Source organism: Theileria annulata, chromosome 4 (assembly GCF_000003225.4).
Source record: "Theileria annulata chromosome 4, complete sequence, *** SEQUENCING IN PROGRESS ***".
Taxonomy (NCBI): Eukaryota; Apicomplexa; class Aconoidasida; order Piroplasmida; family Theileriidae; genus Theileria; species Theileria annulata.
The window spans coordinates 191,629-218,630 of record NC_011098.1 but is presented as its reverse complement, the minus strand read 5'-3'; the positions used below and the strand labels follow the sequence as shown (position 1 = coordinate 218,630).

The 27,002-nt window shown below is 24.9% G+C and overlaps 17 protein-coding genes across 17 annotated transcripts, besides 7 other annotated features; 7 read left to right on the top strand and 10 right to left on the bottom strand.

Annotated features, from left to right (window-relative positions):
• Positions 1-26: 26 nt before the first annotated feature.
• TA09150 (uncharacterized protein) lies at positions 27-1,023 on the bottom strand (the record flags this gene model as incomplete). Its single annotated transcript, XM_947706.1, has 4 exons — positions 27-281; positions 607-684; positions 775-903; positions 934-1,023. 4 exons carry the CDS (start codon positions 1,021-1,023, stop codon positions 27-29), a joined length of 552 nt encoding a protein of 183 aa, XP_952799.1.
• An 81-nt stretch (positions 1,024-1,104) lies between these two features.
• TA09145 (uncharacterized protein) lies at positions 1,105-2,541 on the top strand (the record flags this gene model as incomplete). The annotated part of the gene is made up of 2 exons (XM_947705.1): positions 1,105-1,674; positions 2,080-2,541. The coding sequence occupies 2 exons, from the start codon at positions 1,105-1,107 to the stop codon at positions 2,539-2,541; spliced, it is 1,032 nt and encodes a 343-aa protein (XP_952798.1).
• Positions 2,542-3,059: 518 nt separating this feature from the next.
• Positions 3,060-3,131: a sequence feature (Signal peptide predicted for TA09140 by SignalP 2.0 HMM (Signal peptide probability 0.958, signal anchor probability 0.042) with cleavage site probability 0.798 between residues 24 and 25).
• TA09140 (SfiI-subtelomeric fragment related protein family member, putative) lies at positions 3,060-4,127 on the top strand (the record flags this gene model as incomplete). The annotated part of the gene is made up of 1 exon (XM_947704.1): positions 3,060-4,127. One exon carries the CDS (start codon positions 3,060-3,062, stop codon positions 4,125-4,127), a length of 1,068 nt encoding a protein of 355 aa, XP_952797.1.
• Positions 3,078-3,143: a sequence feature (1 probable transmembrane helix predicted for TA09140 by TMHMM2.0 at aa 7-28).
• A 402-nt stretch (positions 4,128-4,529) lies between the features above and the next one.
• Positions 4,530-5,117, bottom strand: TA09050 (uncharacterized protein; the record flags this gene model as incomplete). The annotated part of the gene is made up of 1 exon (XM_947703.1): positions 4,530-5,117. The coding sequence occupies one exon, from the start codon at positions 5,115-5,117 to the stop codon at positions 4,530-4,532; it is 588 nt and encodes a 195-aa protein (XP_952796.1).
• Positions 5,067-5,117: a sequence feature (Signal peptide predicted for TA09050 by SignalP 2.0 HMM (Signal peptide probability 1.000, signal anchor probability 0.000) with cleavage site probability 0.978 between residues 17 and 18).
• A 634-nt stretch (positions 5,118-5,751) lies between these two features.
• TA08995 (uncharacterized protein) lies at positions 5,752-6,909 on the bottom strand (the record flags this gene model as incomplete). The annotated part of the gene is made up of 3 exons (XM_947702.1): positions 5,752-6,294; positions 6,373-6,616; positions 6,752-6,909. 3 exons carry the CDS (start codon positions 6,907-6,909, stop codon positions 5,752-5,754), a joined length of 945 nt encoding a protein of 314 aa, XP_952795.1.
• A 674-nt stretch (positions 6,910-7,583) lies between these two features.
• Positions 7,584-8,162, bottom strand: TA08940 (uncharacterized protein; the record flags this gene model as incomplete). Its single annotated transcript, XM_947701.1, has 2 exons — positions 7,584-8,072; positions 8,136-8,162. 2 exons carry the CDS (start codon positions 8,160-8,162, stop codon positions 7,584-7,586), a joined length of 516 nt encoding a protein of 171 aa, XP_952794.1.
• Positions 8,163-8,882: 720 nt separating this feature from the next.
• TA08885 (uncharacterized protein) lies at positions 8,883-10,194 on the bottom strand (the record flags this gene model as incomplete). The annotated part of the gene is made up of 2 exons (XM_947700.1): positions 8,883-9,775; positions 10,014-10,194. The coding sequence occupies 2 exons, from the start codon at positions 10,192-10,194 to the stop codon at positions 8,883-8,885; spliced, it is 1,074 nt and encodes a 357-aa protein (XP_952793.1).
• A 699-nt stretch (positions 10,195-10,893) lies between these two features.
• TA08830 (uncharacterized protein) lies at positions 10,894-11,238 on the bottom strand (the record flags this gene model as incomplete). Its single annotated transcript, XM_947699.1, has 1 exon — positions 10,894-11,238. One exon carries the CDS (start codon positions 11,236-11,238, stop codon positions 10,894-10,896), a length of 345 nt encoding a protein of 114 aa, XP_952792.1.
• Positions 10,906-10,974: a sequence feature (1 probable transmembrane helix predicted for TA08830 by TMHMM2.0 at aa 89-111).
• Positions 11,239-11,375: 137 nt separating the features above from the next.
• Positions 11,376-11,802, top strand: TA08825 (uncharacterized protein; the record flags this gene model as incomplete). Its single annotated transcript, XM_947698.1, has 2 exons — positions 11,376-11,535; positions 11,576-11,802. 2 exons carry the CDS (start codon positions 11,376-11,378, stop codon positions 11,800-11,802), a joined length of 387 nt encoding a protein of 128 aa, XP_952791.1.
• Positions 11,803-13,614: 1,812 nt separating this feature from the next.
• Positions 13,615-13,782, bottom strand: TA08720 (uncharacterized protein; the record flags this gene model as incomplete). The annotated part of the gene is made up of 1 exon (XM_947697.1): positions 13,615-13,782. One exon carries the CDS (start codon positions 13,780-13,782, stop codon positions 13,615-13,617), a length of 168 nt encoding a protein of 55 aa, XP_952790.1.
• Positions 13,783-14,598: 816 nt separating this feature from the next.
• Positions 14,599-14,679: a sequence feature (Signal peptide predicted for TA08715 by SignalP 2.0 HMM (Signal peptide probability 0.927, signal anchor probability 0.070) with cleavage site probability 0.455 between residues 27 and 28).
• Positions 14,599-15,317, top strand: TA08715 (bacterial histone-like protein, putative; the record flags this gene model as incomplete). Its single annotated transcript, XM_947696.1, has 2 exons — positions 14,599-14,787; positions 14,994-15,317. 2 exons carry the CDS (start codon positions 14,599-14,601, stop codon positions 15,315-15,317), a joined length of 513 nt encoding a protein of 170 aa, XP_952789.1.
• A 477-nt stretch (positions 15,318-15,794) lies between these two features.
• Positions 15,795-16,493, bottom strand: TA08610 (prefoldin subunit, putative; the record flags this gene model as incomplete). The annotated part of the gene is made up of 2 exons (XM_947695.1): positions 15,795-15,976; positions 16,319-16,493. The coding sequence occupies 2 exons, from the start codon at positions 16,491-16,493 to the stop codon at positions 15,795-15,797; spliced, it is 357 nt and encodes a 118-aa protein (XP_952788.1).
• A 141-nt stretch (positions 16,494-16,634) lies between these two features.
• Positions 16,635-16,733: a sequence feature (Signal anchor predicted for TA08609 by SignalP 2.0 HMM (Signal peptide probability 0.174, signal anchor probability 0.632) with cleavage site probability 0.067 between residues 33 and 34).
• Positions 16,635-17,311, top strand: TA08609 (signal peptidase, putative; the record flags this gene model as incomplete). Its single annotated transcript, XM_947694.1, has 2 exons — positions 16,635-16,805; positions 16,961-17,311. 2 exons carry the CDS (start codon positions 16,635-16,637, stop codon positions 17,309-17,311), a joined length of 522 nt encoding a protein of 173 aa, XP_952787.1.
• Positions 16,659-16,727: a sequence feature (1 probable transmembrane helix predicted for TA08609 by TMHMM2.0 at aa 9-31).
• A 144-nt stretch (positions 17,312-17,455) lies between the features above and the next one.
• On the bottom strand, positions 17,456-19,219 carry TA08555 (uncharacterized protein; the record flags this gene model as incomplete). The annotated part of the gene is made up of 8 exons (XM_947693.1): positions 17,456-17,547; positions 17,826-17,862; positions 17,896-17,971; positions 18,372-18,451; positions 18,588-18,657; positions 18,689-18,801; positions 18,923-19,026; positions 19,147-19,219. The coding sequence occupies 8 exons, from the start codon at positions 19,217-19,219 to the stop codon at positions 17,456-17,458; spliced, it is 645 nt and encodes a 214-aa protein (XP_952786.1).
• A 91-nt stretch (positions 19,220-19,310) lies between these two features.
• TA08550 (adapter protein, putative) lies at positions 19,311-24,168 on the top strand (the record flags this gene model as incomplete). The annotated part of the gene is made up of 8 exons (XM_947692.1): positions 19,311-19,382; positions 19,417-19,488; positions 19,593-19,716; positions 19,840-19,982; positions 20,588-20,799; positions 20,952-21,476; positions 21,992-23,525; positions 23,713-24,168. 8 exons carry the CDS (start codon positions 19,311-19,313, stop codon positions 24,166-24,168), a joined length of 3,138 nt encoding a protein of 1,045 aa, XP_952785.1.
• Positions 24,169-24,229: 61 nt separating this feature from the next.
• Positions 24,230-25,747, top strand: TA08495 (uncharacterized protein; the record flags this gene model as incomplete). The annotated part of the gene is made up of 2 exons (XM_947691.1): positions 24,230-25,285; positions 25,418-25,747. 2 exons carry the CDS (start codon positions 24,230-24,232, stop codon positions 25,745-25,747), a joined length of 1,386 nt encoding a protein of 461 aa, XP_952784.1.
• A 358-nt stretch (positions 25,748-26,105) lies between these two features.
• TA08390 (60S ribosomal protein L32, putative) lies at positions 26,106-26,564 on the bottom strand (the record flags this gene model as incomplete). Its single annotated transcript, XM_947690.1, has 2 exons — positions 26,106-26,417; positions 26,478-26,564. 2 exons carry the CDS (start codon positions 26,562-26,564, stop codon positions 26,106-26,108), a joined length of 399 nt encoding a protein of 132 aa, XP_952783.1.
• Between the last annotated feature and the right edge of the window lie 438 nt (positions 26,565-27,002).

The following is a 27,002-nucleotide window of genomic DNA, read 5'->3' as shown; positions in this document are numbered from 1 at the left end:
TACTATTAAGACCAAATCTTTTATTACTAACCTACACAATATTTAACCAGTTGATTTAGATTGAATATTGGAATATAATTGGATACAGAAAGAATATGTGTAGTATGTCCGAGAAAATGTAAAAGTTTCAAATTATTAGTGAAAAGATCAATGAGTTTAATAAGAGTTAAATCACCATTTGAAGAAGATAGTAAGAGTGAACTCTCAAGTTCATCCAACTTCAAATCAGTCACTTCATTATAAAATATTTGTTCACAATATAACAAATTACCATCTCTCATCTAATATATTATTAAGGAGTAAAAGTATAGATATAACTAAGTAGTCCTAGAGGTAGATGACTCCGTTACGGTGCTTGGTCAAGCGGTACCCCCGAAGGGGGTTTTTACCCCTAAAGAGATCTTCTATATAGTTCTTTAAGAGGTTTTCTATTTATACAGTTATTGGATCTGCTTGACCAAGCACCGTAACTAAGGGAAAGGGAGCTAATTCTATGGGTATGGAGTGTACTACCGGAAAGGGAGCCAACTAAGTACTTGGAAGGGTATAGCTAATTAATCCCTAGAGGTATATAGCTAATTCATTAGTGGATAAATAGAAAAATACATTCCAAACGTAGAGTTTACCAGATTTAGAACCACAATATAATATTTCACCTTCATTAGAACATTCAATAGATGTCATCTATAAAAAATTAAACTATTTAATACGAGTAGTAGGCCCAGGGATAACTATCGGACTAAATAACTAAATCTTGTTCAATAGTATTAATACCAATTCAGGAACTGAAGCTCTAAAAATTTGATCTTGAGATATAAAAATCAATTTTGCTTTTTCTAATAATGAAATACATAACTTATTCTTTGATATAACACATCCATTCACATCACTTATCATACTCTCCTATTACAATATTATAACTATATAAATTACATTAGAAATTGTTTGATCAATTCTACCATTAGAATCTAAAAGATGTATTCCAGATTTACCAATTACAATCAACTTTTCAACATTATTCATTATGATACAACACTATTATAGGGTTAATTATTAATAAAATTATCATTATATATTTATGTAAATATTATAAATAGTATTAGGATGGAATCAAGATTATGTAAAAGATGTCATAAAAATTGTATAACAGGTGTTGCTGTAGAAGATGATAAGATATGTTCTGTAGGTAAAGATTCTACAGTACTATTACATCAAAAAACTGAATCTGAACTAATTTGTATAAATAAATTTAATCTATCAGAACATATTAATTTAACTTCTGTTGATATTTTGAATAATCAAATCATCACATCAGATTCCATAGGTTACTTACATCTTATTCCCATCAACACTAATAATACTAATGTTAATACTCTTAACGGTAGTATATTTAATGGTAATATAGTTAATGGTAATGGTATAAAAAATAAAATACATAATGGTATGGTAAGTTATGTAAAATATATAAATGATAATCAAGTAATAAGTTGTGGTTATGATAATAAAGTTCGTGTATGGGATTTAAGAAGTTTAAAAATGCCAATACATAATTTAATTGGACATACATCAAATGTTAATTATTTAGACACAATATTATTGGATAAACCTGATGAACAAATTATTTCATTCACTAATGAATCTTTTAAAATTCTTTCAGCAGCTTCGGATCGTACTGTAAGATTATGGAATGTAATACTGTAGTTATAGTTATTACAAACTATATTTAGAGTATTTAGAGTAGTTAAGAGGTAGTTAGGTAGTTAAGGCCTACTAGGTAGTTAAGGCTATTTAGAGTTATAGCTATTTAAGGCCTATTTGGGAGTACTAGTATATTCTAGGTATTAAGGCCTTTAGATAGTTAAGCCTATTAAGGCTTTTAGTTACTTAAGGCCTATCAAGACTATTAAGTAGTTAACAGTAGTTAAGCCCTAGCTATAGTATAAGCCTACACTAGTTAAGTAGTCTACAATATTCAAGTACCATAGGTATTTACGAGTATTTAAGAGTATTTAAGGCCTAATTTAGGTGTATTTAGAGGTATTTAGTGTATATGTTTAGACTATGTTGATATTTGATTAGACAAATACTGGAACACATATGGTATATAAAATACCAATAGAAAGATCACAAAATGCAGAATGTTGTTGTATAATATTAGAGAAACCGAATTATATATTTGCAGTAGGATTAGATGATGGAATTTTATTAATTTACAATTCAAAATTAAAAAATCCAATTACACAAGAAATCATTGGAGATAATATTAATTGTATTCGACACTATAATGAGATTATATTTGTTTCTACAAGTTCAGGTGAATTAATATTGTTTAATTATAAATTTAATAATAAGTTTACTGAATGTGAATTAATATTATTGAATAAATTAACATTTCCAGGAAGTATAAATGATTTTAAAATACAATATTCTAATAATATATTAATTTGTGCTGTTGGTACAGAATTAAGATTAGGAAGATGGAAAACAAATCTCTCAACAAATAATAAAAATCAAATTATAATACAATATCTTAACATATAATATATATTAATTAATAATAAATAAAATTATGGGGAAATAATTAGAAAAATAGCTATTTTAAAAATAAATGTTAAAAATTGATCGGGTTAGAGGAAATAAATTTTCCTCAATCTTCTCAAATTTGCTTCTTATAGTTACGAGTTTACACATTTATATTTATAGAATATTATAAATTATATATTAATCAAAAGTATATAATAATGGTATATAATGTCTATTAGACCTTTGAAACCACGTAGAACTATTAATATTAACATGTCTAATAATATAAAAATCAACTATACACAAACTTATATATAAACTTATATAATATTAGTTATATAATAATAATATAATAATAAATAAGGAAATATTTATGAAATGTGTAAAAAATATGTGTAGGAATGTTGGGATATAATTATAAATATTTATAGTACACATTGAGAATAATTTACTCAATTTAAGAATAGTTAACATTTCATATAATTAACTATAATTTAACTCAAACACACAAGAATAAGAGGAAAAGAATTGAGAAGATGAAGAAATCAAATAGGTTGACTTATGCTGTTTCTTCAGTTTTATTACTTTTGGTGTGTGGAGTCTCTGCTGGGATCCTGGTCAAGATTAACTTCTTCCCAACAGATTCCGTTGCCAAAAGTACCACTCGTTTGGTTGGTAGTGCTAATTCTCCAGAGTCTAAGAGTGTTGTAGAAATGGTGGACCTAGACCTGAACAAGAGGACATTAACTAACTTTAAATATTATGAAAATAGTTTTGGAGTAAAATTCGTAGTTAAAAATGGCTTTGGAATTAGGAGAATCTTTGATTCCACTAAACCGTTTGAAATGATCTATTCCAGTGATGATCCTCTAGAATATGCCACTCAAGTTACGGTGAATAATTCGTTTAAACCATTTGAAACTAACGTAATGGTATTACTTTCTAATAATAAAGTAATATTACGACGTCAATCAGTTTACAATTTCTTTGAGGATTCTGGACTTGATTTAAATTTCTCAAAATTAAAATTTTATAATTCCAAAAATCATGAATTAGATTCCAAAAAATTTATGCCAAATCTTTATAATCTTTCATATGGTTATCAATTTACCCATACCCACACTTACACCAACACCCATACTAACAAGGTTAATGAAGAATTTGTGACGAAAATAGAGTTTAATGGACGAGTAGTTTATAATTATAACGACGATGTAAATTTTGGAATACTTTCAGGAGTTTATTATGATTTTATGAAAAATTCATTTTTCTTGGTAAATACTGGAAATGAAACAAAAGAGTTGGTATTTGGTAAGTATAAATTCTTGGAATTAAAATTACAAAGAGAAGATAAGAAGTTAGTTGAAAAAGGTTACTTAGCATCTCCTGGTACAGTGTTTAACAAAGTTTTTGATGGAGAGAATTTGGTATGGAGTTCAGAAGAACCTAATGAATCTGCAGTTAAAGTTCTAGTGAAGATGAAATCAGATGTAGAAATGCTTGGAATAATCATGCAGAATGGTACATTCTTACTCTTCCAAAATTCTGATAACAAATGGGATAATATCACACAACGATTACTCTATACACAACTTACACATTAATATTTAATATTTTTATTCATTAAGTCTAATATACAGTAGTTAAGTAGTCTCAGTAGTTAGGTATATAAGGGTTTTCAGGTACTCTGGTATAGTAAGTATATGTATAGTACTATAGTATTAGTAGTAGGTAGTGGTATACCTGTAGTGAGTATACACTAGTGTATATACATACAAGTATATAAGGTATAGTATTACTAGTATATAAGGGTTACTAGGTACTAGGTAGTAGGTAGTTAAGATTATTCAAGAGTAGTCTAGGTATACTAGGTACTTTACCAGTACTATCTGCTCTATGTAATATGTATTTTATGGTATAGGACTAAATTTATTTGGTTACAGAGTATTAAACAAAGTCCTGTTTGTTTAATACCAAACGATTGATTAAAACTTAAATTAATTAAATTAGGCAACGACAAGACCACCAACGTCACTGAGTGCAGCATGGGAACCATGATGGGCAAGATGTGCAGCATGAGCGGCCAATGCATGTACAAGTGGATGTGCAGGAAGCCCTTCAAGAGCAGGAAGTTCAGCGACTAATCCATGAACACCAACTACAAAGGCTGCCATACCAAGAACACCAGCAAGTTTACCGTCAGCGGCGAATTTGAAGAATACATGATGAGAACCTACAGCTGGGTGAAGAAGTTCCAGGTGGACAAACTTATCACCAGCAGGTTTACCTACAAAGTGCAAGTCAAGAAGTACTTCACCAACAGCAGCCTTCCAAACAGCATGTGTTCCACATACTACCTCATCAACCTTACCATGTACTGGTCTAACCCATGTGAAGAAATGTTCACCCTTCTTAAAGGTCTTGTGAAGGAATACAGTGGCGGGAAGATTGAGTGGACATGTACCAGCAGTAAAAGTGACTTTAGTACCTTCACCATGCTTTCCAAAAAGGACAAACTTCAATTCCTTGAGGTCTAATTTCTCGGCATGGAGACCAGATGCCAAAGCAAGTAAAGCTAATATAACAAACTTCATCTCTGAATAATCTAGTTGTCTTAAGTTTTAGCTCTAGTAACAAAATGATTATAGTGATGGAGTCTAGGTGATATTCCCTTACCGGTGGGGTACACCATAGTCTCCCCACTGCCAATGATTAGAGAATAACTTATCCTAGTGACTGAAATGAGCTAATTCATTACCCAATGGATGGCTATAATGGTCATATATTTTGACTATATATAAATATATAAATACCTATAATATATATTAGATATAATGTGTATGGTATCAGGTCATAATTCACCAGGTCTTAATTGAGGTAACTCATCAGCTAGAGTTGATTTTAGACCATAAAGCGGAGTATGTTCTAGGTTTATCTTCTATAGGTGTTCTAAGAGTATTGAGGGTATTATGTACTAGGGTATATAGACCATACAGTTAAGGCTACTATATACTATGGTATATATACATACAAGTATACTAAGGGTATAGGATTCTACTACAGTAGTCTAAGTAAGTAGTCTATAGTATTTAGTAGTCTAAGTAACTAGTATATAGTATTTAGTAGTCTAAGTAACTAGTATATAGTATTTAGTAGTACTCTATGTAGGTAGTCTAAGTCTAGTTAACTCTACTACAGTAATTGTGTATTGTGTAAAATTAAATCAGATTAATAATGTGTGAATTGTTTTTTAATTAGAATGACAAAGTTATCATTTTTAGTGAATTGTTTCTTGATTTTGAGTGGGATTTTCTCTGAACTCGTATGATTTAACCAAAGTTGACTAGCTTCAATTATCTTCAATATCGTACCAGTACCTTCCATTATATAAGAAGAATAATCATCCTTCTCAACTCTCAAATCTTCAAATCCCAATAATCTTCCTCTAACACCCGTTTCATACTTAGTATTAGTACCATTCTCATACTTAGTACTATTTTCATACTTAGTATTAGTGTCAAATTTAGTATTAGTCTCTGGTAACTTAGTAATTTGTTCTGATAAATTTAGCTTAGTCTCTGGTAAATTGAGTTTTGAATCTGATAGATTAAGTTTTGATTCTGATAACTTTGAGATTGGTTCGGGTAGATTAAATTTTGAATCTGGTAGATTAAATTTTGAATCGGGTAAATTAAGTTTAGATTCTGTGAATTTTAATTTTTCAAATGATTTTGTAACATCATTTAAATTATCAATTTTATTTTCTTTCAACTAAAATACATTTATTAATAAGTAATTAAGGTGTAAACTAATTAAGACTAAGTAATTAAGGTGTAAACTAATTATTACTAAGTAATTAAGGTGTAAATTAAATAATAATCTAATGTAGTTAGGTGGAAATACATTATCATTGAGTATATAATCGAGAAATTTACAATCATCAAAAGTTTGTGTATTTCTATCAAAATTAACACTATTAAGATATTTTAATAATATTTCATGTGTATTTTCATTCAAATTATTATCCCAATGTGTATTTTCATTTGGAAATTTATATAATGGATTCTGTCCTATCCAACCTTCATATCTATTACTAATACATTATTAATACTAATATTAATACTACTAATACTACTAAGGGTACTAATAAGGGTATTAAGGGTATTAAGGATACTGTGTATACTACTATAACTAAGAATAATATAATTAATATTAGTATAATTAATACTTGTTAAGTAATGTATTATTTATGAGTGTTGAATTTTTAGGTGAATTGATATTGGAGAGTAAATAATCAGCTTCATCATTATGATCAAATGAATGATTCTCCCCATTCATTGTTAAAAAACTTTCAAAATTCTTATAATTAAATATTTTATTTGTCATCTTATCTGTAAATTATTTTGTAAATTTATAATTCTCCTTTAAAAATAATTCCTTTTAAATATTATAATTCCTTTAAATAACAAATTATTAGAAATTAGTCAACAATTTGAATTATTTAATTTCTTGAATTAATGTGTTAATGTATAGAAGAATTGTGTTAATGTTTAGAAGAATTTGGAAAGTTATAAATCAAAATATGCGATTTTGAAATTTAAGATTCTTTAAAATAAAAAATAATTGCGATTAGTAAATTCAAATAAAAATCTTTCAATGAATTTTAATAAAATTATTCCAAATTTATCCTCAAAAATAATTACTAAATTCTAAAGTTTAATCCTATTATTTTATGGAATCCTGTGCTATGCACCTTATAGCATTATTCTATTCCCCAAAAATTCTTTATTCTTAATTATAATAAATTTATATAATTCTATTGAAATAATAATAATCTAAATTACTAATTCATTATTCCATTACTTGATACATTTTCTATTACTTATAATTCTAATCCTATGATTCTCAAATGTGTTACTGGATCAACACTCAGTAGAGAAGCTCACATCTTTAACCCAATCAATTCTGGAATCTATTCCCAAATTCACCAAATATTCATAAAAATAAATTTTAAATAGTTATATATAATTTTAAATAATTTATATATAATTTTTATAAGATTAAATTCGTTCTAATTTGTCGGCAACGACTTTGACGGATTTACGTTCAAGTTGAATTCGATTATAACTTTTATAATCAAATTGACAATTATGAACATTTGCTTGTCTATGTAGACTACAAAATACATTACCACAACGACAAGAGAATCCTAATAATCCAACCATTTTCTTACATATATTACATCTATTCTCAATATTTTCTTCTATCTTAACATTTGTATCATTTTCTTCCGTTACGGTGTCCGTTACGGTGCTTGCTCCTACGGTACCAGTATTAGTACTAGTAGTTCCATCAGTACCAGTACTCATAGTACCTACAGTACTAGTATCAGGTCCATTACTTGTATCCGTAGGACCAGTCACCGTAACGGTAGTATTGACTAATAGCGATTTACGTTTAAGATGTTCACGATAACATTTTGAACAATAATTTTCATTAGCAGGACTACCACAAAATCCACAATTATTCTTACACATAACAGGTGGACTCTAAACAAATATATTAATATTTAATATATATAAATAGTAATTTATAGTTGTAATAATTAATACCGTATGTTGATCTCGATCGTTATTCATCTTGAAATTAATCAAATCAAATAATTTTTTCCCAAATTTTCTTAATTTATTCCAATTGTTAATTTTTTCGAATTATTGATAATTTTACAATTTCTTAATAATTTATTCCAAATTATTAATTATTAATTCCAATTGATATTTTAAAATTTTGGAATTGTTAATATAATAAAATTATTGAAATTGATTTGATCAATTGAATTGTTGATTGATTAATTGTATTTGGTTAATTGTATTTGGTTAATTAGATTGATTGTATTTGGTTAATTAGATTGATTGATTAAAGATGAATTAATAGATTAATAATGCGATAGTTGCATGAAAGAGAAAATAAATTGATTTGAAGTATTTAAAAAAATTGAATTTGGAAATAGAAAAAATTTAAACTTTTGAAATTTAATGAAAAACGATTTTATAATTTCACTCACAATGCAACTCTACGTCCACCCAACAAGTACTTATAAACTAATATCTTCATGTACACAAATATAATAATCAAATATATAAATTTAATATATAAATTTAATTATTAAATTAAAGATTTAATATATAAATTTAATATATAAATTTGTAAATTTAAATATTAATTTGAAGAAAAAAAAAATCATTAGTGTAATTTTATCTTTAAATTGAAAAATTTTAACTACTATACAATTAATATACAATTACTATACAATTTTATATATTGTACAGTTAATATATTATTGTATAATTATTATGAGATTAAAGATTTCTAATAGTTGTTGAAGAAAGTTTAATGTAATTATTATTATAATAATAACATACAAGTCCTATAGTAATAAGATCCCATTGTATTAAATTAAATTGTTTTCTTTGTAAATTAATTTTTAATGCATTATTTATAATTTCTGGTGTTACTAATAATCCAAATTTTTCTTTTATTATACATGATGGTCCTATTATATCTTCTAATTCAAATATTTCCAAATCCACAGTAGTGGTTGATAGAGAGGAAAATTTTAGATTACTGACAAAATCAATATTGGGATTTATTTCAGGAGTATTTGGAGTTTCCAAAGGATTTGGTGTTTCCAAAGGATTTGGTGTTTCCAAAGGATTGGGAATTTCCATAGTATTTGAAGTTTCCATAGTATTTGAAGTTTCCATAGGATTTGGTGTTTCCATAGTATTTGAAGTTTCCATAGTATTTGAAGTTTGTTCATAATCAAATATATTAAAATCTATATTATAATCCAATATGATACCATCAATATTAATACCATTAATATCACTAGTACACTCCATAGCTGTAGAATTAGCTCCCTTTCCCTGAGTTACGGTGCTTGGTCCTACGGTACCACTATCCTTACTATCCTCAGTACTATTAGTATTACTAGTTCCCTCAGTATTAGTATTAACCTCAGTGGTTGTACTGTCTGTTGGACCAAGCACCGTAACGGGAATATTATGAATAAGTAAATTAAGATAATAATTAAGATAATTAATTCGTTTAGAAATATGTTGTATTTTATGTGAATTTGATTTATTTTTTAATAAATTTCCAGTAGATATACCAATAGATAATTTTTTTTTACAAGACAAATATGCTGATAATAATAATAATTTATGTCCAAAATGTAAATAATCAAATGTACCTAATACATTAATCAATCAACTAATTATACTATTTAATACATCTAACTACAATTAACTAAAATTAACCAAAATAACTAAAAAATAATTCTAAAAATTAGGATTTTAAAAATAAATCCCAAAATTGATCGGGTTAGAGGAAATAAATTTTCCTCTCTAAATCAATTCTTGCTGCACCTAAGCTAACTAATCCTTAACTATACTTAACTACTCTTATCTACTTTAACTATATTATATTACCACAAAACATAATGTTATGATATTTATTAATCCAAATATTTGTAAAATTGAAATTATCATAACAAATAGAATTTAAATCAAAATTTGTATTATCAAATTCAATAGTATTATTAGAATAAAAAGGATAAACAAATGGATTATTTATATATAAAAATGTATTATTTAAATCTTCAAATTCCATTATATTATTTATTTCTATTATTTTTATTTCTTCTCTTGGTAATTCATTTATTGGTATTATTATTATATCCAATTTCTCATTATTTATTATATCAAATTTCTATTAACAAAATTTAAAAAAATAAATAATTAATTAAGGTAAATAGAGGTAAATTAAGCCTAGTTAAGGGTAGTTAAGGAGTATGCAAGGGATAATTAAGTGATTATTAAGGAAATTAAGGGTAGTTAAGGTAGTAGTTAAGTAATTAAGGATAATTAAGGGAAATTAAGGAAGTTAAGGGTAGTTAAGGCTAGTTAAGGGTAGATAAGAGGTAAATAAGAGTCTATTAAGCCTAATTGAGTACAAAATAAGGGTTAAATAAGGAGTAATTAGAGCTAAATAAAGAAAAATAAAGGGCTATTAAGCCTAATTGAGTACAAAATAAGGGTTAAATAAGGAGTAATTAGAGCTAAATAAAGAAAAATAAGAGGCAAAATAAGCCTAGTTAAGAATACTAGGGTATAGGGTAGTTAAGTACAGTAGTCTTAGAGTAGTTAAGGAAGTTAAGTACAGTAGTCTAAGGGTGTTAAGAGATAATTAAGGTAAATTAAGCCTAGTAAGGGATATTAGGATAATTAAGGGCTATTTAAGGCTCATTAGGTAGTTAAGGTCTAGTTAAGGCTAATTAAGTAGTTAAGGAGTAGTTAAGGTAAATTAAGCCTAATTAAGGTAAATTAAGGGTATTAGGTATAGTATTACATTGTATAATAAAAGATATTGTGTAATAATTGATGAATAAAGTGATTTGATATAATTAAGTGTAATGGTCGATTGTATAAATTGTAATTTATCAAATTTAAGATAAATTATTAAATTTTTTATATTAAAATTTAATAAATTACAAATTAATTTTGATATTTTTATTATATTTTCTTCCAAATTACATAAAATACATTTTTTACAACGATTCAAATGTTTAGGTCTTATATTTATATAATTTATCCTTAAATCTTCTAATTTCTCTAATAATTTACATAATTTCATATCATACAATATTATATTCATTTCACCATATAATACACAATTATAACATTTATTTACATAATTTTACAAATTTTACATTAATTTATTTTTTTTACATAATTTGTATAAAATAAATAATTTTAATAAATAATTTGTATATATTTATAAAATTTGTATAAATGGTGTTGGAAATAAATAGTAATCCATTTTTAAGTATATTGGAAAAAAATTATCCAAATTTATATAAATCAATTTTTTATAATAATAATAATAAATTTATTATTTTAATACCCAATTCACAAATATTAATTAATACACAAATTAATGATATTTTTATAAGTATCTTTACACATTAGAATTGTATAAATTATGATTATAGAGAGTCATATATTAATGGAAACAAATATAGAGAAGAATTATATAAATAAATGTGGACAAATAATTGAAATGTTAAATGATACATTTATTACAAGTTTTGGATTCAATAATTATAATATTTGTAATATTATACAGAAATACAAATTCAATAATTCAATACAATGTAATTTTATACCTAATACTATTAGTATTAGTTATGTAGGTAGTAGTAGTCTAGTAAGTAGTTAGGGGTAGTTTAGGTGCAGCAAGATTGGTAGGAGAGAGGAAAATTTATTTCCTCTAACCCGATCAATTTTGAACATTTATTTTTTAAATCCTAATTTTTAGAATTATTTTTTCATAAAATTGGACTAACTAATTCTATACTTAGTTAAGAGTAGTTAAGTAGAGTACTAGTAGATTAGGTAGTCAAATTTTCCTCCTTAACGGAGCTTGGTCCAGTACTACTATTCTTAGTACTACTAATACCATTAGTACCCTTAGTAGTAGTACTGGACTGGGATTCAAACCTAATACCTAGAGGTCCAATAGGTACTTTAGGTGCAGCAATAATTGATCTAGAGAGGAAAATTTTATTTTCCTAACCCGATCAATTTTGAACATTTATTTTTTTTACTCAATTTTCTTAATTATTTTTTCCTAAAATTACTTAATCTACAATTTATTTAGTTAATTGTATTAAATTATTGTATTAGTGTGTTGGATAGATTCTCATTTATTATCAAAAACAAATTCAGGTAATAAAAAAAATTCTAATTTAATTTAGAAATTAATTATTTGAAATATTTCAATGATGATATTTCCAATATTATTCAACGGTATCAAATTATATTGAATTGTTTGATTTTTAGATGGTGTGATGAGAATGAAGAATTTGGAGAATATTATCTTAATAAATTAAATGAATTTAATAATACATTTGTTATTGTAATTTTTAAAATGAAATTATTATATTTTTAGGTTCCTGGTTATGAAACTGAAACTTCCAATATTATTATTAATATTATAGATAAATCAGTATCAGCAGCAAGATTGAGAGGATTGAGGAAAATTTATTTCTTCTAACCCGATCAATTTTGGGATTTATTTCTTAAATATCTATTTTTTAGAATTATTTTTAGTTATTTTCGTTAATAGTTAAGTAAAGTATTAGTAGATTAGGTAGTCTAGGTAGGAGTAGATTAGGTAGCCTAGGTAGTTAGGTAGTTAAGGAGTAGGTAGTCTGGGAGCAGCAATATCTGATTGAGAGAGGAAAATTTATTTCCTCTAACCCGATCAACTTTTGACATTTATTTTTTTTACCTATTTTTTGTTAATTATTTTTTCAATTTTTTGGTTATATTTAATTATTTTGGTTAAATTAATTAAATTAATGTGTTAGATGAAATTATTAAATGAAAGAAAAGAATATTTGAGAATATTTGATAAAAGAATTTATGAAATATTATTAAATTATTCTTTTTCATATTTTTTTAATAATATTTGGAATTTCTTATCCAATTCTTATCATAATCTTGAAGATATTATACAAGTTATTATTTAGTTACGGTGCTTGGTCAAGCAGCCCCCAAACCACTACTAGACCTCTAGTTATTCTAGTTAAGTAGCTCTTAAGTAGCCTTAAGTAGTCTATAGTAATCTTAGGTAGTTAACCAATCTACAGTAGTTCTATAGTAATCTTAGGTAATTAACGAGTCTACAGTAGTCTATAGTAGTCTTAGAGTAGTTAACCAATCTACAGTAGTCTTAGGTAGTCTTAGGTAGTATAAAATTTGTATAGAATAGGATAATAAAATTAAGAATGGAATTGAATTTGAATTTATCATTATTAATTTTTAATAATAGAAGAGATATGAATGATATTAATATTATTCCAATTGTTGAAAAATTACATCAGGTAACTCCGTTACGGTGCTTGTACATCCCCTACGGGGTTCCTTTAGTTATATACATAGTTATCTACTGTATTTAGTTATCTCTTAGGGGTACCCCTTGAGCAAGTTCCGTTACGGAGTTCTTAGCTATATACCCTAGGATTATTTAGGTATACACTTTTTTAGCTCCCTTTCCCATAGTACACTCCATAGCTGTAAAATTAGCTCCCTTTCCACTAGTACACTCCGTAACCATAAAATTAGCTCCCTTTCCACTAGTACACTCCATACCCATAAAATTAGCTCCCTTTCCACTAGTACACTCCATACCCATAAAATTAGCTCCCTTTCCCGGGGTCTAGTTAGGGGATTATTTATATACTAGTATATAACTTACTAATCTTTATATACTTATCTACAGTTGTCTAATACAGTAGTACCCCTAGTACAATAATTTATAATTTAATAGATGGAGAAGAGTAATGAAATAGAAAAGAAAATGAGAAATTTATCAGAAGCTGTAGAAATGAATAAAAGTGAATCAAATGAAGAAACAGTTTCTTATATAATTCTTGCTATTGTTGTTGGTGGATTAAAACATACCATTACACATTCTGCATTATTATATATTTATATTAATACTATTCTTGGTAATACTCATTTTACTAATAATATTACTAATAATTGTATTGGTAATAATTGTATTAATAATTGTATTAATGGATTGGAAAATATAAAAGAAAATTTAAATATTTTTAATTCAGCTATTTCATTTCTACTTGAATAATATAATATTAATAAATATATATTAATTTTAATTTATGATAAATGGGTTGTGTTTGAGAAATGGACCTCTGTCCTCTCATTAGTTGTTCTAGTAATTAGAAATAATAAATATAAGTATAGTTAAAGTATATATAATTTATATTAATTTTCATAATAATTAAAATAATAATAATAATATTAATATATGAAGATATTGTTATATTGAAGAAGACGAGGTAATAGAATGGAATCTGATGTTCCCCACAGAGTGTGTATGTGTAAAATAAAAAAAAATAAATAAAAGTGTAATAGATTAGATTCTATTAATAAAATTAATTGAAATCTGATGATGTTTTAAAAGTTTGAATTTTGTTAATATTTTACAATGTTTACATATACAAATTCATTTTTATTATTAATAATTATAATCTGTTTAACAGTAGAATCTTTTAAATTAATTGAATCTCAACCACAACTTACTACAACATTTTCAAACAAATACACATTTGTCACTCCAATGTTTACACATAAACTCAATACTAAATTATACGCCAAAAATGATAATAAACGACAGGTTAATATTAATACTATTAATTTTAAAAATAATTTTTAAATAATTAAATTATTTTTAAATAATTAATTTATTTTATATTTTTTTAAAATTATTTGTAAATTTTAAATTTATTTTAAAGTTTATTGGATTTATTTAAGTATGTTGAATTTATTTAAGTATGTTGGATTATTTCTAAATTCTATTTGAAAATTTAAAATATGTATTAGGTATATAATAAAAGAGATATAGTAAGTGAAGTTGGTGAGAAATTGAATAAGACTCAGAAAGAAGTTGGTCAAGTAGTAGATGAATTTTTATCATCTATAAAACGTCATTTATCAAATGATTCTGAAGTAAGTTTATCGAAGTTTGGTGTGTTTAAGAACAGTTTACGTGGTGAACGTAGAATGAGGAATCTACAAACTGGTGAAATCTTTACTGCTAAACCAGTACATGTACCTACATTAAGATTCTATGATACTTTCAAAGCTGAACTTAATGATAAACTCAAATCTAAAGATAAACGCAATTATTCTTCATACAAATATTAATCTCATTAACAAATTTATATACACATTAACAAATTTATATACACATTAATTAATTAATTAATTAAAATTAATTTACTCGAGTGAATCTAATGTATCCTCAGAATTTCTTGTACTTTGACTGAACTAATGAAATTTTCCTTTAGTAAACTGTTAGAGTTGGATATAGAAAATCCTAAAGTTAAAGGTGAAACTAAGGGTAATATGACTGGAAAGAGTCCAGTTATATCATAGGATTTAGATATGTAAAGAAGTTACTTGTAGTGAACTTAGACATAATGGTACAGTAGTTTGGAAACATACATAACCAATTCCCTTGTCAATCTATTTATGGAAAACAATTTCCTTTACTATAGCAAATGAGATTTGTAGTTATCAACTGGAACAGAGTCAATCTGTTCCTACTAATACCAATACCACTTATACTAATATACATATACATGGTATATAAGGTAGTGTATATAAAGGTAGTGTAATAGATTAAGAATCAAGATTAATGCGATTACCAAATTTATTATAAAGTTGTGCCTTTAAGTTAGAAGATTCTTTAATATTTTCTTGTAAACTATTGGTTAATTTCTCAATTTCAGTATCTAATTTCTCACTCTTGTCCTTCAATTCCAATTCCAATTCCTCATCAGTCAATTTCATAAAACATTCTCCTACAATGTATAATAAGATAATATATTAAGAGAATAAGTAGTAAATAACTCCGTAACGGTGCTTGGTCAAGGGGATTAGGATAACTACTAGGTATAACTAAGGAACTCCCCTAATATCTAACTACTATAGTAACTAAATAGACCCTGGAAAGGGAGCTAATTCTATGGTTATGGAGTGTACTCCGGGAAAGGGAGCTAACTACAGCTATGGAGTGTACTATGGGAAAGGGAGCTAAATAACTATATAACTATAGGAATCTTAGGGGATAATTAGGAGCCCATTTGGAGGTATATAGCTAAGTCGGTGGTTGGCCGTGTGACCTCACACCGTAACGAGGATACCAATATGAAATAATGGTGTATTTAAAGAAATAATAATTTCATCTTGAGCATCATTTAATAAATTTTTTTCATGTTTTAATAATTTTAATTTTTGTTCTAAATTAAGTTTTTTATTATGTAGAAGACTAAATTCTATTATCTTCTTATGATCTTCTTCACTAACTTCATAATCCATATTAACCAAATTTAAAAATATAATCACATCAAAAATATTAAATATAGAAATTATATTAAATAATAGAAATTTATATTAATTAGAATAAAAATAATTCCAATAATCACCACACATTAATAATTATTATAATTAATTTATAAGATGATGAATTTTTTGTCTAGAAGTTATTCAGTATTACATGCTGGTGCTATGATAGGATTAATAGCATTATTTTTAAATTATTATACTGGTGTTAATTTACGTACTAATAAACATATGATTGGTGATGTTAAACATATCAAAACACATGAACTTACACTTGATAAATCTAAAGTAATTTTTATAAACAGATTTTTATTAATTTAACTAATTATTCACTAAATAACTCTAATTTAACTAATTTAATTCTAATTTAACTAAATTAACTAGATAATTTGAGATAATTTGAATAATTTGAGATAATTTGAGTAAATATAATATATGTATAGGTTGATAGAGCATTAATAGAATTGAATATGAGATATGATTTAAGAGGAGCATTTGATTGGAGTACACATATGATATTTATATATGTAACAGCAAATTATATAACAAATCGTCATGAAAGAAGTGAAGTAATAATATTTGATAAAATAATAAATAATAAATCAGAAGCTTATCAACCATCAATTAATATTTTTGCTAAATATTTTCTTTACGATTTTGGTAGATCACTTAGAAATCGTGATATTAGTCTTAAATTCTTTTATGAATTAGTACCAATTGGTGGATTCATTAAACAATATCAACTCTCACATAATAAATTCACTATGCCAAAACAATATACACAATCATCTTAATATTATTTAAAATATATTCAATATATTATTAAATATATTAATTTAAAATATTATTTTTAATTTTGGAATTAAATTTAAATTATTGTAAATATTAAAAGTTGACCAGAATTACAATTTTCGTCTTCAAACTCATTTAATAGTATATTATATATGTTGATAATGATAATAACCATGATGTGGTATTGATGTATTAAGACCAGATTCAATTTTAGCTTCATTCATAGCATCATTATCAACTAATAATTAATTATTATTAAACTTACTTAAATTTGTATCAATTGTATTAATCGATTCCAAATCATTTGTAAACAAATTATTCATATCTATATACAATATTAATAATTAAGATAAAATTAGGGAAATAAATTGGAAAAATAAGGTAGAAAGAAATAAATGTTCAAAATTGATCGGGTTAGAGGAAATAAATTTTCTTCAGTAGACCAATTCTTGCTGCACCTAAACTACCTACTCCACCTACTACTTAACTACCTAATCTACTACTAATAATAATTACCTTGTATTGGATTTGTAGTAAAATTTAATGATTCTTTCTATAAAAAAATAATTATTTAAAAAATTATTACTTCACGTTCTTCTTGTAATTCTTTAGTTGTTTTACCATTTATATATATTTCTGGTCTACCATTTATATCATCATGTCTATTACAGTGTTACAGTGTTACGGTGCTTGGTCAAACGGTACCCCCGGAGGGGGTCCTATATAACTAACTAATCCCCTAAGGTACCCCTATAAGGGGTATAAATACTAGTATATAACTATAGTATATAACTAACTCCTATAGATAACTCCCTTAAATAGACCCTGGGAAAGGGAGCTAAATATACACTTTTACTAACTAGGGAAAGGGAGCTAACTAATTACTACTAGTAATAGTGGTACTAAGGGTATAACTAGGATAACTGTAGAAAGCCCTTTTAGGCTATATAGCTAACTACAGTATAACTATAGAAGCTCCCCTTTGGGGGTTAGGGAGGCCCTTCGGGGATAACTAAGTAGTTATATCGGAGCTGCTGGACCAAGCACCGTAACGTGAGATACATAAATAAATTGATTCCATGTTCATTATCATTTAATGTTTCAAATAATTCATTACCACCAATTATTGGTAATTTTGATCTCTAATACAATAATTACAATAATTTAAAAAAAAATAAATAAAATTAAATAAATAAATTTTTAATTAATTTTATTAATAATTTAATTAATTATTTTTAAATAAATTTTTTAATTTTTAATTTTTATGTAAAATATTACTATAGAAGTTAATTGACATAATATAGAAGAATTAATAGCATTAATCCATTTATTACGTTCCAATAAATTACTATAAAAAAATTTTATTTATTTAATAAAACTTTGAACAAAATATATTTGGTAAATTATTATTTGAACGTATTGAAAAACATTTATTATTTATTGTTTCTATTGGTAATATACATTCATTTAAATCAATTCTTTTATAAATTACCTAATCAAATTTTTTATCCAAATTAATTTTAAATTTTAATTAATTAATTAATTAATTTTTAATTTTTAATTTTTAATTTTATTTTAATTAAATTGTGTAAATAATTTGTATAATGAATAACATTTCCTGTATATAAATTGAGTATATTATTAGATAAATAAGAAGCTATAGTAATTAATGAATCATCATCATTATTAAATTTATATTCTAATAATCCTGAATAACCTAAAAAAAATATTAAAATAAAATTATATATAAAAATATATAATTTAAAATTAAAATTAAATATAAATTTAATATATTTAAAAAAAAAATTATTTATTTATTAAAATTATTAAATTTTACCGTTTCCACAAATTGGTATATCATTAATTAATTTATTACATAAAATAAATTTAATAAATAAAAATATTAACATTATTAAAATTTAAATTATTTATTAAATGTGTAATGTGTGGTTTGTTGTTTTAATTATATTTTAAATTTAAATTTGAATTTATTTTTTTAAAATGTTAAATTTAGAAATTTCTAATGATTTTCATAAATTTATTAAATCAATTAATGAAACTAATTCTAAATATGTAAAAATTATTAATATTAATTAATTATTTTTAGGGATTAGAAAAATTAATATATAATGAAATAACAAAATTAAAATTAAGTTTTCAAAATAAAAATATAACTAAAGTAATTTTTTTTATTATATTTAGAATTAATTTCATTAATTGATTTTTATTATTAATTTTATTTTTTATTGAATTTAATTTTTTATTGAATTTAATTTTTTTTAGAATGAAATATATAAAAATTTATTAAAATGTTTACATATTAATATGTTTGGTTTTAATATTAAATTTGCTTATATACATGCTATTAATTTAGCACAAGATAAAGATCTTAAATATAAATCATTAGGTAATAAAAATTAATAAATAAAATTAATAAATAAAATTAATAAATAAAATAAAATAAATAATATTTAATTAAATTATTAATTAATTAGTTAGTTGGTTTATATTTTTTTTATTAATTTTTTAGGATATTTATGTTGTACATTAATGTTACAAAATAATAATGATTTAATTATTTTATTAATTAATACTATACAAAAGGTACTCCGTTACGGTGCTTGGTCACACAGCCAACCACCCCTAATAGCCCCTAAAGGGGCCTTCTATATAGTTCTTTAGTTATACCCTTAGTTACAGTAGTTAGTTATACCATTCTGCTTGACCAAGCACCGTAACGTAGCACCCTAACTTAACTTACCCCACTAACTATCATTTTTGCAACCTCTTTGATATTTATTTTACTATTTGTAATTAAAAATTGGTATATGAGTGGTTGCTGCAGCAATAGTTACCTAGAGAAGAAAATTTATTTCCTCTAACCCCAGATATTTCATTATTTGCAACCTTTTAGTACATTTATTTATTTTTTGTAATTAAATTAGTGATATGAGTAGTTGAAGCAGCAATAGTTACCGGTCGAGGAAAATTTATTTCCTAACCCGATCAATTTTTGACATTTTTAAATAATCAGTTAATTTATGAATTATTTTTTACTAAAATTGGATTTTTAGTTATTAGTATAGTTACTAGTAGTTAAGGAGTGGGTTGTTTAGGTGCAGCAAAAATTGATTACCGAGGAAAATTTTATTTTCCTAACCCGATCAATTTTTGACATTTTTAAATAATTAGTTAATTTATGAATTATTTTTAGTTATTTTACTTATTTTGGTTAATTAGTTGATTATTAGTTAATTTTTGATTAATTAGTATTATAGGATTTGAATAGTAATAATGTAATGAATAAAATAATAGTATTGAATAATTTGAATTATTTAATAAATGAAGAAATGTTGGAAATAATATTACCAATGATATTAAATTGTTTAATACATGAAAATGAACTTGTACGAAAAAAAACTATAATATTATTAACTAACATTTTTCAACAATTTCCAACACATCTTAATAATATACATTCTATTATTGAGTAATATCAAATTATTTTTTTCCTCCTAATTAATTTAATTATTTTTATTTTTTACCCCAGTTAATTTAATTAATTATTTTTATTTTTTTCTCTAATTAATTTATTTTTTAATTATTAATTTAATTTTTTTCTCCACTAATTATTATATTTAGAAGAGGAATATATGATATAAATCCTAGTGTAATGAATGTAACATTAATATTAATAAGAATAAGTATAATAAATGGAATAAAATTAAATAAAGAATTATATATAAATTTATTAATAAATATATGGAAACAAATATTGGATAATAAATTAAATAAAACTTATTATTATAATAAAATACCAGCACCATTTATACAAATTAATATAATAAAATTATTAACAATATTATGTAATAATATTTATACAAGTAATTTAATATATAATATATTATATAAATTTACACAATCTATTGAATCCAATACTATAACACACACTAACAATAATTTTACACAAATTAATAATAATTTAAATAATTTGGAAAATAATAATAATTTTAATAATTTAAATAATTTAAATTGGAAAAATAATTGGAAGAATAATAGAATAGAAAAAAATGTGAATATAATGTTAATATATGAATTTATTAAATTATTATCAAATATACATATTAATAATATATTATTATCAATTTCTTCTATATATATTTCCAAGTAATGTTTTATATACTACTAATATTATTTAAGTAGTATTAGTTAATTAGTAATACTATTAGGTAGAGTTAGGTAGTTAGGTGCAGCAAGAATTGATTAGCGAGGAAAATTTATTTCTCCTAACCCGATCAATTTTGGCATTTTATTTTTAAAATCATTATTTTGTTAATTATTTTTAGTTATTTTGGTTAATTTAGAATTTATATAGTTAAGAGTAGTTAACTATAGTTATTATATACTTAAGAGTATACTTAGTCTAGTTACTATAGTTAACTAGTTAATGATATCTATTATTCCAATACCTAATTAAGTAGACTAGTTAGTTTAGGTGCAGCAATAATTTATTAGCGAGGAAAATTTTATTTTCCTAACCCGATCAACTTTTGACATTTATTTTTTTCTACCTAATTTCTTAATTATTTTTTCATAATTTTGATTATATTTAGTTAATTATTAATTAATTTAGTTAATTGAGTTAATTGAATTAAATTTGAATATGAATAATTGTTTTATAGATTATTGAATAGTGAAGGTATAATAATGTGTTATATGAGTATAATATGTATAAATAAATTAATTGATAAGAAATTAATAATAAATATAGAAGATCAATTAAAATTATTAAAATTATTAACAATAGATGATGAAATTATACAAATAAATATATTAAAATTATTATTTAAATTAATTAATAAAAATAATTTCAAACTTATTTTTAATACTATTTTTAAACATTATAATTCTCTTAATTTTAAATCTTTTATTGAATTTAATATTATTAATATTTTTTCTTCCGATACGGTGTCAGGTCCACCAGACAGTATTACCACTACCACTGACGTTACTAATACTAATAGTACTAATAGTACTACTAATAACCTAACTACTACTGTGGAAACTACCACTGAGGATATTGGTACCATTGGAGCAAGCACCGTTACGGAGGAAAAAAATCCTAATGAAATTGCTGTTGTAACTAAAACTGGGGAGTCGGATACTTTTATGGATACTCCTGGAAAGGGAGCTGATTCTACCCTTATGGAGTGTACTCCGGGAAAGGGAGCTAATTCTACAGCTATGGAGTGTACTATGGGTAATATGGATACTAATATTGAGGGAGTTGGTGTGGATACTAAGGAAACCCCTTTCGGGGATGGCCGTGAACCAGACACCGTAACGGAAGAAAAATGGAAAATAAAAATATTAATAGAATTATTAATAAAAAGTAATAATACATTTTATATATTAAATAATTTAATAAAATTAATAAAAAATAATAATAAATTAAATATTAATTGGTTAATTAATAAATGTATAAAATTATTAGCAGAAAATAATATTATATTATTATTAATATATTTATTAACACATAAAACACAAGAATTAACTAATGAATTGAATAAATTAATGGAAGAAGAAATTTTGGAAGAAAAATTAGAAATGTTGGAAAAAAATATAGAAATTTTGGAAAAAAATATGAAATTTAATAATTTAAAATTATTTTGGATATTTAATAATTTACGTTATAATATTACCTCCGATACGGTGCTTGGTCACACGGAAAGTACAGTAGTACCTGGTACAAGTAATACTAAGGATAGTACTGGACCAAGCACCGTAACGGAGGAAAAAAATCCTAATGAAATTGCTGTTGTAACTAATTTTGGGGAGTCGGATACTTTTTCTGAGGTAGAGGGAAAGGGAGCTAATTTTACGGTTATGGAGTGTACTATGGGAAAGGGAGCTAATTTTACGGTTATGGAGTGTACTATGGGAAAGGGAGCTAATTTTACAGCCATAGAGTGTACTACTACTACTAAGGATAGTACTACTAAGGATATTGTTACTCCTGGAAAGGGAGCAAAAGTGGCCGTTGGACCAAGCACCGTAACGGGAGACACCGTAACGGAGTTATATAATAAATTAATGGAAAAAAATTGTAAAGAATTAAAAATGAAACAAATAATAATAGAAATTAAAAATTTAAGAAAATATAAACCAAAAATTACTAATAATAAATTCTATGATATTAAATTATCATTTCTCAATGTATACAATTAGAAAATTAGTTAATTAGGAAATAAATGTCAAAAATTGATCGGGTTAGAAGAAATAAATTTTCTTCTCTCCTATCAAATTGCTGCTAATCTACCTACCCCTAACTACTTATACTTACTATAGACTCTTAACTACTTATACTTACTATAGACTACTTATACTTGATAAAATTTTATAGAATTGGATAGAAAAAGATGAAAGAAGATATCAAAGATATGAAAGAAATGAAAAGATGGAAATAATTGAAGAACAGAAATTAAATTATAAACCATATCAATTAATAAATACAATATCTAATATAGAAAATATAGAAAATATTGATAAAGAAGAAGAAAAATTAATAATTAATATAAAAAATAAATCTTGGGGTCCTAAAGGTTATATTAATAATAAAGAACAAGATAATAATACTAAGGATAGTACTACTGAGGAGAAAAATATTAATGAAATTGCTGTTGTAACTAATACTGGGGAGTCAGGTACTTTTACTGAGGTAGAGGGAAAGGGAGCTAATTCTACAGCCACCGAGTGTACTAAGGATATTAGTAGTACTAGTAAGGATACTGGTACAGTTGGAGCAAGCACCGTTATGGAGAAAGAATTAGCAAAAAAATTATTTCAAAATATTAGTTAATATAATAATATAATAATATTACATGTGTATGGTGATGTGGTGTAGTTAATAATTATTAAATATGTTTAAGGAAGAGGGTTTTTGGGAGTGTGAGCGTGATTCTCCACTCTTTAATCGTAGTGGATTAACTTCCGAATCAAATCTTAAAATGATCTTACCAAAATTTAGAAATTTACATAGAATCTCCAAATCATTACTTAAACTTGATTATATTACTATTATTCATAATAATTCTAATAATAATTCTAATAATAATTCAAATATTAAGGAGGAAAATGATGTAAAAAATTCTAAAGATGATAATTTATTGAATAATTCAATTAATTCTTCCGTTACGGTGACTGGTCCACCAAACAGTACTACCACTACCACTGAAGTTACTGATACCACTAACAATACTACTAATAATACTACTAAGGGTACTAATGATATTGACGATGATAGTACCAAGGTTACTACTACTAATAGTGAAGATAGTAGTACTGAAGAAAATCCTAATGAAATTTCCGTTGTAACTAATTTTGGGGAGTCGAGTACTTTTTCTGATGATACTACTGGAGCTAATGGTAAGGATACTAATACTAACGATAGTAGTAATAAGGATACTGTAAAGGATAGTAAGGAAACCCCTTTGGGGGTTAAGGAATCCCCTATTGGGGTTGGAGGTACTGTTGTCGGTGATACATACACCGTAACGGAAGAATTAAAAAGAATATTTAAATTAGATGCAGAACGTACATTTAAAAATGAAAAATATAAAGAACAATTTTATAAAAATTTATGTTTAGTATTTGAAAGATTAGGTGATTATCATCAAGGTGAAGGATTTATAATAGCATTATTATCAATATATTTAAATACAATAGAAGTAATAAATGTAATGAGAGTAATGAGTAATAATTATTTGCCAGGATATTTCTCATCCAAACCAAGAAATTATGTAAGAGATTCTAAAGTATTAATGTTACTATTGGAAAGAAGAAATATAAAACTTTATCAAATATTAAATGATTTAATTGTACCCGAAGCATTTGTATCTAAATGGTTCATAGGTTTAGGTATACATATTTTTGATTTCGAAGCTATATCAACATTACTTAATTATCTTTTTGAACAAGTAACTAAAATTAATTGTTTTTATATTAATTTTTAGTTAAATTAGATTATTTTAGATTATTTTAGATAATTTGGAATATAAGTTGGGTTAATATAATTTAAATTGTGTAAATGGTGTTAATATAATTTTTAGGGACAAATATTTTTATTTAAACTTGGATTATCATTTTTTATGAATTTTTCTAATGAAATATTAGAAAAACCTGATGTATCATTTGTATTGAAATTATTACGTTTGGATGATGAAGTTATACCTAAAGATGATTATGAACGTAGTAAAATATATTATGATATTTTAATGGGTTCATTTGAACAAGATGTTACTGAATTGGAAATTAATGAATTACGTTTAAAAGTTGAAAAACAAATGAAACAAGATGATGAATTAAGAGAATTAAGACAAAAGGTACCCGTAACGGTGCTTGCTCCAGCAGCTCCTATATCACTACTTAGTTACCCCTGAAAGGGGTTCATATTAACCCCTAAGATTTCTATAGTTATATAGTTATACACCTCTAGTACTTAGCTCCCTTTCAGGGGTACACTCCATACCTGTAGTTAGCTCCCTTTCCAGGGTGTACTTAGTTATATACTTAATGGAGTAGTTAGTACCCTCCGGGGGGCTAGTCAAGTGGTTAGTTAGGGGAGTATTTAGCTTTACAGTAGTTAGTTATATAGTTAGTTCCTTAGTTCTATAGTTACTGTTTGACCAAGCACCGTAACGTGACACCGTAACGTAATTATAGATGTTGGATGAAGAAGATGAAATAATATTTAGTGATGAAGAATAATATAATAATTAATATATATATAATATTAGATTATTCTTTTTCTTGTAATTGGAGTCTAGCTTTTTTATTTAGTACTTTGATACCAAGTTTGTCAGCTCGATCAAGAAGTACTCTCCGTTTCTTAGCAGAGACACTATGTGCAACTTCAGCTACATGAGTTTTATTATGCATTAATAAAGCGTCAACTTCGGCAGGAGTTGATACCACAACTTTATAAACACCACCAGGTAACTGATGTCGTGTTTTCTTATTAGTACCATAACCAATTTTTGGCATTAAAACTGTACTCTTAAAACGTCTTCTAACACGATTATCTATACCTTTCGGTTTCCTCCATGTCGTCTATAATAAATTAAATTAAAATAAAATAATTTTATTAATTAAATTAATTAAATAAGTTACTCGAAGTCTTTTAAAACGATCCGAATGAAATCTTCTAAATTTTTTAGTTCGTTTATGAACTAATTTACCAACCTTCTTAACAGACATTATTAAAAAATAATAATAAAATAAAATTATACACCCCATATTTAACACAATTCCATAAGTCAATTCAGTAATAACACAAATCATTAATACAATTCCGTAATAATTATTAAAATAATATAATTCAGTAATAATATAATTCAGTAATAATACAATTCATTAATAATTAATTAATTGATAATATTTTAATAACAACATTATTTATTTATACACCCTAATATGAATATTACTTGACCATAATTAGCTAAAATTAGTAAAAAATAATTACAAATTTCGGGATTTTAAAAATAAATCTCAAAATTGATCGGGTTAGAAGAAATAAATTTTCCTCTCTCCTATCAAATTGCTGCACCTAATCCCTTAACTATTTTAACTTTACTTATTACTATATTAGAGTACCTAACTACTTAAGAGTACTTTAGATAATTGTAGAATACTCCT